Source organism: Cnephaeus nilssonii (genome assembly GCF_951640355.1).
Source record: "Cnephaeus nilssonii genome assembly, chromosome: 8".
Classification (NCBI taxonomy): Eukaryota; Metazoa; Chordata; class Mammalia; order Chiroptera; family Vespertilionidae; genus Cnephaeus; species Cnephaeus nilssonii.
Genome location: NC_137079.1, coordinates 57,079,857 through 57,092,441, shown reverse-complemented (window position 1 = coordinate 57,092,441; position 12,585 = coordinate 57,079,857). Strand labels below are relative to the sequence as shown.

The window sequence follows — 12,585 nt, the reverse complement described above, 5'->3', positions numbered from 1 at the left end:
ATATTCCTCTATCAGACTTCACCCAGGTACCCAAGGAAGAAACCTTGAAGCCATCTCTGATTCCTCTTTCAGATCTCTTAGTTCCAAAGTCCTACTAGTTTTTGTATTCTAGCTTATATCTTCTTTTAAATTTCCATTGCAAAAATCTTATTTAAGTCTATTTTCACTAATTTGGGACTAAGACAATGACTTCTTAAGGTTTCTAAAAGGTGTCTCCCACACAAAGCTAATGATATATTCACTTTCAATTTTTCCTGAAGCAAAAACAAATAAAAATCATTTTAATTTCTATAATCTAACAGAAATAACTTATATGAGCAGAATAAAAATCCAACTCTTTAAATGTTTTATTTTTCAAGGGTCTTCTAGTTCAAGTTTTTTTTGTTGTTTTTTTTTATATGTGTTTCATTGACTTTTTTACAGAGAGGAAGGGAGAGGAATAAAGTCAGAAACATCGATCAGCTGCCTCCTGCACACCCTCTATTGGGGATGTGCCCGGAACCAAGGTACATGCCCTTGACCAGAATCAAACCTGGGACCCTTCAGTCTACAGGCTGACACTCTATCCACTGAGCCAAACCAGTTAGGGCTTCTAGTTCAAGTTTTATCCTCCCTCTTACCTGCACTAGTACAGAACTGAATGTTCTTTTTTTACCCTTAATCCAGATTCACATTCTCCCTCACCTGGACAAGAACCTCCTAACTGACCATATCACATCCTGTCTCTCCCCTACAGCCCAACCTACATGATCACCTGAGTAATTTTCCTCAAGCACTTGGATCATGCAACTTCTTTGCTCAAAACCATCATACATACCTCACCCTTCTTCTTACCCAGAGAGCAAGTTCCTAACTTAATTTGTCACTAAAGTCTCAATTTACCTTTTTAGTCTTATTTCAGTAGTCAATCCCAAACTACTGTTAATTTTCAAAAACATGCTTTTTGTTTTCCTACCTTTAAACTTTAGTTCATGCTATTCCCTCTGCATAAAATACCTTCCCTAATCTTTACCAGGTGAAATTTTATCAATCCTTAAATCCCAACATAAAGGCCACCTGCTTCTTGAAACCTTTCTCAATGTTGCTAGGTGAACTTTCTTGCCTGAACACTCCAGGCCTTTTCCTGGCCTTTCTCATGTGCTGCTTTAAACTATTAATATTTTGGTCTACATGCACAACCCCTATCAGAATGTAAGTTCCATGAAGTTCTAAGATTTCTCATAATGCTTTGTGCTCCTCAGTTGCTCCACTTATAGATTATACAAATGGCCAATCCATTCAGTATGATATTGGCAAAATAACATCATTGAAAGTTGTCTATTTTGGTCTTCCTCCAAATAGACACTACTTAGAGATTGTTTCAAATCCATTTCTATGTGCTCAGAAAATAGGCCCTTACCGATAATCTCTTTGCAAGGATTTTCAGGAGTGATGGGGACTCTGCAAGCTGGACACTGGCTATTATTCTTCAACCACAAATCGATACAAATTGAACAAAATACATGGTTGTTGATGCATATGACAGGCTGGCGTACCTTTGAAAAAAAAGAAACATTACTTTTAGTTCAGGGCAATAGTCATAACTAGAATCCCAATAGATTTAGTTAAGAGCAAACAAATTGCTTCTCTAGAGTACAGCAGAGTAGCTACTTCTGTTACCACATTGTTTCTTATCTATGTTTAACAGAGATACTAGCTGAGATATTTAAAACATCTGACATATAGGGTGGGGCAAAAGTATGTTTACAGTTGTTCATTTGGAAAATACAATAATTAATAAATAATAATATAAGAATAAACTGTGATTCTCATACTCACAATTGTAAACCTACTTTTGTCCTATTCTGTATTATGAAATGGTTTTATTTTGTTCCAAATCACACTCATGTCCAAAAAGAAAATGCATTTTGTTCCACTAAAGGCTGTGACAATTTTCCTTCAACTATTCTATTTTAGAATTATGAAATGAAGAATAGAAGGTTCTTTAAAGATCATTTAGTCCAAACACCCATCTGATACTTGAATACTTCCCTCAATTGATTCTACTATATTAGAGAGCAACAGCAACCAACAATTAAGCATTGGCATCTACTGGAAAGTCTCCCAAACCAGAGGCGTGAAAGCTAAAACTACTCTAAAAGACATGAGTACCACTCTCAGGTGGCTTATAACCTAAACAGCAAACAATGATGACAGATATTGGCATACATCTAATACACAAATCTCTGACTCCATTTAAACAAGTACATATAATAATTCTTTACATTTATATGGTCATATATTTTACAAAGGGCTTTCACATACATTTTCTCTTTCTCTTTTTGTTTTGCTTTGTTTTAAATAACCCTGTGAGGTAAAGAGTAAATATACTTTACAGATAAGGAAACCCATGTGGCTTGCTCAGGGTTAACTAGGTGTTTTGGCTGTGTTTAATTGTTTTATCAGAGGGAAAATAAAGAGAAAAGTTGCTTTAGTTGTACCTGACATCATGCTTTGGTTGTTCACATATTTATTATTTATCTCCCCAGAGGGAAGATAGAAGAGAGAAATTGCTTTAGTTTTTCTACCTGATATTACATATTTGTTTACATATTTATTATCTATCTCCCCTTTTAGAATGGAGGCTCCATCAGAGCAAGAACTTCCTTAGTTTCATTCATTCCCAAATCCCTACTGCCTAAAAGACAGCCTAATACACAGTAGGTACTCAACAAAGATTTTGATGAAGTAATTGCTATTAAGACAGTATTTAGCATTCAATTCAAGCTGGGGAACTTGATAGAGGGAATAATGACTTAATATTCTTCAACCAGCACAAATTTAACAATAAAAACAAAAAAGAAATGCTTAGATTTTCACTTGATTTACATGGCACTTTGACTACAGGACTCAAAACACTTTATAGCCATTTTCAATATTTTCTTGTTCTAATAATATTAACAATACTATTGTAGAGTCCTTCAGCATTAGGGACCGGAAGATCAAGGAAAAACAGAGGAAATAGAGGAAGAAAGAAGAGACAGACTACCACAAACCACTTTCCGCAGAGAAACTGCTTGTCCACCTCAATATATAAACATTCAGAATATGAGTGTCAATTTCAAAGGGGTCCCTATCCTAAGAGAATTCACAGGATGTATGGTGATCTGTGCCAGGCAGGAAATCAATTGAAGTCTCACTACAAAGTGCTTTCTCGTTCTAGTTTGGCTTCCAAAATTTAGATGCTCCCTTAATTATGAACACTAGCATTAAGAAAACTAAAGAGAAGATCTTCAGCATGGATTTAAGCTTCCTCTTGGAGAAACCAATTCTAATTCATTCAGTTCAACTGATTTGATTGGACTAATTAAAATAAATAAATGACCATGAAGCACTCAAATTCTTCCTTCAAAATACTCTACCAGCAGCAAGGAGTAAATGCTTATCTGGGAGTGAGTGTGGTGTTGTGATTTATTAGAAATATATATATTTTTGGTCATTCAGATAACCTAAATATATTTCTCAGATATTTGGTCTTCATCCATAGCTCCTGGCCCACAGCTCCCAAACCCCTAGGAATTTTAAAAAACACCTTTGTTGCTCTCATAACTTAGAATCTAAGTTATGAGAGCAACAAAGGTGTTTCTTATTATGTTAATGAGGTGATTTTTGAACCAAAGGTGGGGGCTGGTTGATGGTAGGAGGAGCCAACTTTGAGGACAGAGGAATGGAACTTTTAGTCCTATCCCCTATTTTCCAGAGAGGGGAAAGGGCAGGAGGCTAGTAAGTCAAAAATGGCCAATGCTTCAGTCAACCATGACTAGTAACTTAGCCTCCATAAAAACCCAAAAGGACAGATGGAAGGAGACTTGACTTGAGGTGGTGAACACACTATACAATATACAAAAGATGTGTTACAGAATTGTACACCTGAAACCGACATAATTTTATAATTTTATTAACCAATGTCACCCCAATAAGTTCAATTAAAATACCCAAAAGAACGGCCTGTCAGCCCCTTTTCAGAGAACCAGAGTGCTTCCACATGCCACCATGACAGGTCCCATGCTCCCAGAGGACAGACAGAAGCTCCTTTGTTTCAGACCTCAGCCTATATATCTCTTCATCCGGCCATTGATTTGTATCCTTTAATATCCTTTGTAATAAATCTATAATCTAGCAGGGAAAAGGGTTTTCTTGAGTTCTGTGAGCTGTTCTAGCAGATTAATCAAACCCATGGAGGGGGTCATGGGAAGCTCTGAGTTATAGTCAGTCAGTGCGAAGTACTGGTAACATTCTGTACTTGTGACTGGCTTGTGAAGAAGTGGAGGGCAGTCTTCGTGGGACTAAGCCCTTTCTTTACCCATGGGAGAGGGATCTGAGCCACAGATAGCAAAGTTCCTAAAAAGTAAGAAGAATGAGACCCAAAGCACAAGGGGGAGATTTTGGCTTATATAGGAGTGAGAATCTGTCTTCCACTGTAAGAAAAGGGAAGACCTAGGGGTATGAGAATTAACACAAAACATTTGGATAATCTATGGATAGAAGATTACAGAACTCATGTTGCAACTGTTCTAACTGCTTATATTTTGTCATTAAATATGAGGTGAGATTACCTGCTGAAAGTGAGAAATGGAGAAGGACATCAACTTGAGAAAATAGAAAAATAAAGCAGTTATTTTTAAAAGTGAGAAAGTAAATTTACTAGGTACATGTAGCAGGATTGCCAAACACTACTGAGTTCCTATTTGTGGTTTTAACTGTAATGATGAATTAACATAGGTGTGTATTTTCTTGCCAACTTTTAGCTACTCAGGTTCAGGCAGGAAGTAAATGAGTTGAAGTTTTGCCAAGAAGAAAGAGAGACAAGGGACTGATGATAATAAATGACCATGGTTAATAAGGGAAATGAGTTCTTGAATGGTAAAGACAGTGAAAAAGTGAGAGAATTATAAAGTCAATGGATGGGTCTGGGTAAAGCTGAAATACTGCTAGAGAGTAGGTATGATGGGAAGAGGATCAGAGACTGAAATGCTTCTAGTCAAAATACTAGAGGTGGTACAGCTACGTTCTCTGTTTTGTCTTGAACCATCTTATCTGACAGAGTCCTATTTCTCTCTTAATCTCATGTATCACGTAGTGTTAACATATTTTCTATGGTGACAACTTCTGAGAATCCTCTGTAAATAGACACCAGTAAAGTGGCAGAGCTTGAGAAATAAACCTGGGGCTAACTCCAGTTCTGTCTCTGAGCTATTTGACCTTGGGTAAGCCCTTTAGTTAAAAGGGGCATCTTTCTGCCTCTGAAATTGTAGTTTAACCTAGTACACTTTTCATTCAGGTGTTAGCAATACCTCAAACAAACAAAACAAACAAACAAAAAAGAAGGAACGTAAAGGTAACAATATTGCTATATCCATTGCCCAGAAGACAACTCCATGTAAGGTTCTTGTAGCTGCCTCAACCATAATATGTCCAAAACCAAACTTGGCCTCCTCATAACCTCTCCTCCCACACTCCTATCTAAAAGGTGAGAAAATCAAATGCTATCTCCTTTGCAAGGCCTTCACTAATCGTTCCTCTTACATTCCCTCTTGTCTAAGTTAAGGGGACCACCCCCCAACCCCCTCCTCTGCTACCACCACTTGGGCTAGAATACTCAGAGCTGTCTCTGACTCACCCTTTTTACTTCTCCTCATTATCCAATCTGTCACCAAATCCTGGTATCATTTATCAAGTCTAACAAGCCAGAGTTTTTAAGATGTACCAATAAGCAAAATAAAGGAAAAATGCTGCTAATTACTATAAGATGGCATCACCTGTAAGATACAATCAGGTGGATAAAAGTACATCTCAGAATAGTTAAAATATACTAAATCTGCCTCTAAATGTTATTTGCCTATCATCTATCCCTTCTTTCCCATCATCACCTTAATAATGAATTCAGGTTCTCATTCTTTACCCTGATCTATTGTAGTAACCCCTTCCCAAACTTCCTTGCTTCCAAATGTTCACTTCTGGCCACTTTTCATACTGATGCCAGAGCTACCTTCCTAAAATATGGATCAGCAACTTTCACTGTTCTTTTGCAAAATAGCAATGGTTTGTTTCCTGCTCGTAGTTTTAAGTATAGCATTCAAGAGCAACATAATCTTTCTGGTTCTTTAACAGCTATTTCCCTTGATTTGCTATTTTAATATTTGACATAACCTACAATTGAATCACATCTACCTAATGTTCACCAAAAAGAATACCAATAGTGGAGGCTCCCTACTTATTTTGCTTTCATTTCTTATCTTGATGTGTCCTGTTGGTCTTCAGTTTCCCCAATCAAAATAAAATCCCTCCCATCTTTGAATATGAAAATCAACTGCTATTTCTTCTGCAAGGCCTTCACTAATCCTTTTTAGAAGTGCCTGAGTCTTTTTCTGATCCTCATAAGGGTCCCCCTTATACACTGATTTAATGTTCACTTCTTTCTGTGTTGTGCTGTACTTAGAAAATTGTTTACATCCTCATTCCATATTAGATTTCAGGATCTTTGACGGTAGTGGCAATGTCCTGCTCATCCTGTATTCACCTACAGCACCTGATACAATGCCTCAAATACTCTAAAATAAACATGAATTTTTATATATTAAAATGAAAGGCTGAGACAATACCCCTAAAAGCATTTCAAGAAGCAAAGGTCAATGGCCACTGTGAAACTATGAAAAAGCAAAATTTTAACCTTTCCATTTAATTTATCAAAATATACACAAGAACAACCAGTCAAACTACTTGACTATCTGCTAAGAGTCTCTAGCAATGTCACCTACAGGAGAATCATTTTCACTGTTCAATATCTGGTACCGTTACAGAATAGGAAGAAGCCAGGAAAATTTCAGGACAAGTAGAAGAGGGAAACTAAAATAGATAGCTAAATAGCAGTTTGCAGCCACCTAGTAAATCCTATTTTTCCTAAACACAGGATACTTAAGAGTAAATGGTCTGCACTACTCCCCAACAAGAGGGTAAATAGTTTAAATTACACTACTCAGGGAGACAAATCACAGAAATCCAGTTAGTGCCATTTGCCAACCACACCCAAGGACAGAAAAATTAAGAGAATAAATCTCATTTTGGTACATCAGCATAAAGCTGATGAATATTCTATCGATTCTCTCCTAACACCTCCCTAAACACCCAGCCTTTAAAACCCCTGAGAGTGAAGGTCCCAGGGTGCTCTCCCTCCAGGGAGCAAGGCCCAGCGCCACTGATTTCCTTCCCTTTGTCCTCCTGTCCTTCCCCACAGGCACATATCCCCTAACCTCTAAGGGACCGTATGAGACATGCAACCAGGGGAGCAATGGTCCTTGTTTCACTGTCCTAGTATGTTTTTACTGTGGTCAGTAAATTCTTGCTTGTTTTTCTACACTTTGTCTTTTGATTGAAATCTTTCCTCGTCTCACCAGTAACAGTACTGTCACTATCATTGTGTTGGATTTTTAAACAGTTGACTAATTCATGTATTTGGACTAAGTAATTATTAGATGATGACTTCTGAATTTAAATTTACCTTAGATGTATAGAAACCTATATAGGAGAAGGAATTACTAAACCAAATTATAGTACTCTGCTTACTTGACTATAACCTACAGGAGCAAAATACAAAGAATCTATCCCTCCCTCAATTCCTGTCCACCCATCTACCTCAATCCAGATTCTGCTATATACAACACCAAAACACATGATAATGCTTTTTAATAAGATCTTCCCAAGATACATAGTCATAATTTGCCTATGTTATTAAGGTTTATATCTAATTTAATCTCAAATGAGGTCTCTGGCAATAAAACAGTACTCTTCCTCCTATATAATAAAGAGGTAATATGCAAATTGACCATCACTCCAACACACAAAGATGGCTGCCCCCATGTGGACACAAGATGGCTGCCACAAGATAGCCGGAGGGGAGGGCAGTTGTGGGAGATCAGGCCAGCAGGGGAGGGCAGTTAGGGGCAACCAGGCTGAAGGGAGGGAAGTTAGGGGTGACCGGGCCAGCAGGGGAGGGCAGTTGGGGGTGGCCAGGCCTGCAGGGGAGCAGTTAGGCATTGATCAGGCTGGCAGGAAAGTGGTTAGGAAGTGATCAGGCTAGCAGGCAGATGTGGTTAGGGGAAATCAGGCAGGCAGGCAGGCGAGCGGTTGGGAGCCAGCAGTCCCGGTTTCTGAGAGGGATCCCAGATTGAAGAGGGTGCAGGCTGGGCTGAGGGACACACACACACACACACACACACACCCCGTGCACGAATTTTGTGCACCGGGCCTGTAGTCCTATCTAATAAAAGAGTAATATGCAAATTGACCGTACCACCACTACACCCACAAGCCACACCCACCAGCCAATCAGGAGTGAGTATGCAAATTAACCCAACCAAGATGGCTGCGGCCACGGAGCAAGCAGGAGGCTTGGGTTTCCCCAGCAATGGAGAAAGCCAAGCTTCCTGCACACCCTGGCCGGCCCAGGCCTCCACTCAAGGCTACAAAGTTTCAATTATAGAAGATAAATAAATCCCAATAAAAATGGCTGTGGCCACTGAGTGAGCAGGAGGTTTGGGTTTCCCCGGGATGAAGGAAGCCAAGCTTCCTGCAGCCCTGGTCTCCACTCAAGGCTACAAAGTTTCAATTATAGAAGATAAATAAATCCCAACAAAAACGGCGACAGCCACAGAGCTGGAGAGAGTAGGAGGCTTGAGTTGCCCCCGGTGATGGAGGAAGCCAAGCTTCCTCAGCCCTGGCCTGCCTTGGCCTCCGCTCAAGGCTACAAAGTTTCAATTATAGAAGATAAATAAATCCCAGATACCAGGGCCTCTGCTTGGGTTGCCGGGGGGCGTGGCTGACCTGCAAACCACCATAGGCCCCTCGCCCAGGCCGCCCCATGCCTCAAGGGAACCCCCACCCTGATCCAGGACACCCTTCAGGGCAAACCAGCTGGCCCCCACCCATGCACCAGGCCTCTATCCTATCTAATAAAAGAGTAATATGCAGATTGACCATCACTCCAACACACAAGATGGCTGCCCCCATGTGGTCAAAGATGGTTGCCCCCATGTGGACACAAGATGGCCAGCAGAGGAGGGCAGTTGTAGGCGATTAGGCCAGCAGGGGAGGACAGTTGGGAGGGACCAGGCCTACAAGGGAGGGCAGTTGGGGGCGATCAAGCCTGCAGGGGAGGGCAGTTAGGGGTGACCAGGCCGGCAGAGGAGGGAAGTTGGGGACGACCGGGCCTGCAGGGAAGGGCAGTTGGGGGGGGACCCAGGCCTGCAGGGGAGAGCAGTTGGAGGGGACCAGGCCTGCAGGGGAGGGCAGTTAGGGGTGACCAGGCCTGCAGGGGAGGGCAGTTAGGGGCAAACAGGCTGGCAGGGGAGCAGTTAGACATCAATCAGACTGGCAGGGGAGTGGTTAGGGGGTGATCAGGCTGGCAGGCAGAAGCGGTTAGGGGCAATCAGGAAGGCAGGCAGGCAAGCCGTTGGGAGCCAGCAGTCCTGGATTGTGAGAGGGATGTCCGACTGCCCGTTTAGGCCCGATCCCGGTGGGATCGAGGGGTCCCAGATTGGAGAGGGTGCAGGCTGGGCTGAGGGACACACACCCCCGTGCACAAATTTCGTGCACCGGACCTCTAGTATGAAATAAAAATTCAAGATGACAATGGCAAGAGTAAGTGACAATGCACAATTCCAAACACATGTACAGTATGCATGTTGAAGTGATATCCTAGGGCAGTGATGGGCAACCTTTTGAGCTTGGTGTGTCAAACTTCGCCAAAAAACTGAGCATAACTCGGGTAGTGTGTCACTTTGAGGAAAAAACTAACTCCAAGACTCTAGTCTCAAATGTTTCATCCTCAGGAGCAGCAAATGTTTCATCCTCGGCATGCGGCCGCGTGTCATCAGAAATGGCTACGCGTGTCAGTGCTGACACGCGTGTCATAGGTTCGCCATCACTGTCCTAGGGTAATGCCCCTGAAGCTAGTGAGGAAGAGAAGGAAGAGACGATAAACCAAGGTAAGAGAGTGGGCTCTTCCACTGGAATGGGCCCATCAGGGTCATCGGGCAGCCGGCTGGGAGGGAGGGACCATGGGAGGCTGGCTGTGGGAGCGCAATGACCTCCAGGGGGCAGCTCATGCATTGAGTGTCTGCCCCCTGGTGATCAGTGCGCATCATAGTGACTGGTCAACTGGTTGTTCCATCGCTTTGGCTTTTATATATATAGATGTAATTTTAGAATACAGCTTAACTAATACAGGGAAATAAGAGGTACCAAAAGTTTCTGTTGTCATGGATGAGCTAAAGTGAGTTTTTAGGAAGTAATCTACTCAAGACAAATGGCAGCAATAGAGGTTCAAATCCCAAAGACTCTTAGCCTTAGTTTTCTTATTTTAACAAATAGGGAAACCAGTCTACTCTAGCTCACAGCCCTATTGAGAGGAGTAAATGAAACAAACACATGCAAAAGCAACCTGTAATCTGCAAATCACTATGTTCTATTAGGCATAATTTTTGTTAGACACAGAAAGCATAGGTAGCAGCCAGGCAGAACACATTTTCAACACAACTGCAAAAGATAGCCTATAAACTAATGGAAACTAGATATAACTATACAACCTAGACCAAGTAAAACTTATATCCCAAGGATATTTTTATCAGCCTTTAAGACTACTGCTGGAGGAAATCCACTCAGAATTTAACACGTAGTTGTGGGAACTTCATGTCAAGGCCCAAATGTAGACTTACCAAATTAGAAACACCATCTCCTCCTCCTATCAGTTATGATCTAGGCACTGGTAGCAAATGCCAGTTCAAATACCACCCTCCAAGACAGCATCCTTCATCTCTCCCATCAGAAGCGATCAAGACATCCCTTATATGCTCTCCCAGCACATTTGCTACTTTGTTGGCATTTCATTCTGATTGGCATCAAGGGTTACTAGTTGCCTCCCAGCCTGACTTCCTACTACTTCTTGAACTCAGTAAATTCACACAGAACCCCAAACACCTAAAGCAAGTTGATCATATTGCCTAGCACTCAAACATCTGCTCTATGAGATTATACTTCTCGATTCTAATCCTGCACCTGTAGGTTCAGTCTGCACTTGGGGGTAAACACACACATGTACATACACACACCACAGACGTGAAAACAGTTCGGTGGGGAAAAGAAATTTGTTCACAGTATCTTCTCCCTTCTGGGCCTATCTACGTGGTGAAGAGATGCTCTTTTAAACACAGAACGAGGCACAAACGGAAATAGATGAATGCATCAGAACCTTCAAAACCCAATATCGAATTCAGATTTACTTTCTCTCCGCCTTGCTTTAATAAACACTGCAGGCACCGCTTGCATCACAAAGAGTGGGGATGGGGTGTCCGGACGAACCCCTTCTTGGAATGAAAGCCCACACCTCTCGTTCTAAACCCCACGCGGGGCACGTGCTGTTTACGGCTCCGGTGCTGACCCCGGAGCGCGGGGCGCTGCAGGCCGGGTAAGCCAGAGAAGGACCTTGGAAACGGAAGACTCCCCAAGGGGCACCGCAGGCCAAGAGCACGGACACTCTCGCTGTGCAGGGGACGGCGGAACCCGAAGGGCGGGCTCCAGGGATGTGCTTTCCCAGACTTCACCGAGCGCTCGACCGGGCTGCCAGGGGCTCCGCGGAGCGCCGCCGCGCCCCGTTTCCGACCCAGCCTCCTTCCAGCCGGCGTCGGCCTGGGAGGCCGCCGGCGGCGGCGGAGCCCTCGCCGCCCTCCTTCCCGACCCCAGGCCGCTGTCATCCTCCGTCTCCTCCGAAAGGTGCACGAAGGAACCCCTTCGTCACCGCGCGCTCCCTGGGTCGCCGGGGAGGCGGCCTCCGGGCGCCGGCGGAGAACGCGGGTGGGCGTCCGCGTCCCGCTCGGCGCCTCACGCCCCGTCCCCGCGGCACTCGGAGACCGCGCCGGGCTCCCGCGAGCGACTTGAGCCCCAACCCGTTTCGGAGCTGCGCCCGGAATCACCCGTTACCTTCCCCAGGCAAATGTGGCACGTGATGGGCAGAGTGAGGGACAGTGTAACGTTCTGCACGGTCTGAGCCATGGCAGCGTTCAGAATCCCGCCAACACGGAAGTCCCGCCGACCGCGGGGCCCGGCGGCCGCAGGGGCGGTGCGAGGCCGCTACGGCAGCCGGGCAGGGCCACAGCCCGCCGGAGAGGAGGCCGAGAAAACGCGCTTCCCAGACGCGGTCGCCTTCCCAGACGCGAAGAGGCTTTCCCCTTCCTCCCTTCATCCCTTTCATTAGAAAATATAGACATATAATAAAAGCTTTCCCCCGTGTGGGACCTGCAAGATTCCCGAGGATGGAAGGGAAGCCGTTTTACTACACGTATGGAGGATCTTGAAAGTTTAAGTGAAAGAGTAATCGTGGTGAGAAGAGAGGAAGAGAAATAAAAGCTATGCGATTCCCCAATCTTCACCGGAGGGTGGGGAAGGGGGGAGAGTTTTCCATTGAAAGAAAAAACCCTAACCAGCCTGCACTTACACGGTGCAGTCAAAACAGGAAGAGCGAAAAGGCGATCTCTACTTTTTCATGGTTCAAAA

General features: G+C 43.5%; 1 protein-coding gene across 1 annotated transcript in view; it reads right to left on the bottom strand.

The window, feature by feature from the left end:
- OBI1 (ORC ubiquitin ligase 1) overlaps nt 1-12,115 on the bottom strand; it is a 42,157-nt gene extending 30,042 nt beyond the window's left edge. The window contains exons 1-2 of the mRNA XM_079778504.1: nt 12,013-12,115; nt 1,400-1,535 (exon numbers count right to left, since the gene is read on the bottom strand). Coding sequence (XP_079634630.1) covers nt 1,400-1,535; nt 12,013-12,084 — 208 coding nt within the window. The 5' untranslated portion in view covers nt 12,085-12,115. The remainder of the gene's footprint in view (nt 1-1,399; nt 1,536-12,012) is intronic.
- Between the last annotated feature and the right edge of the window lie 470 nt (nt 12,116-12,585).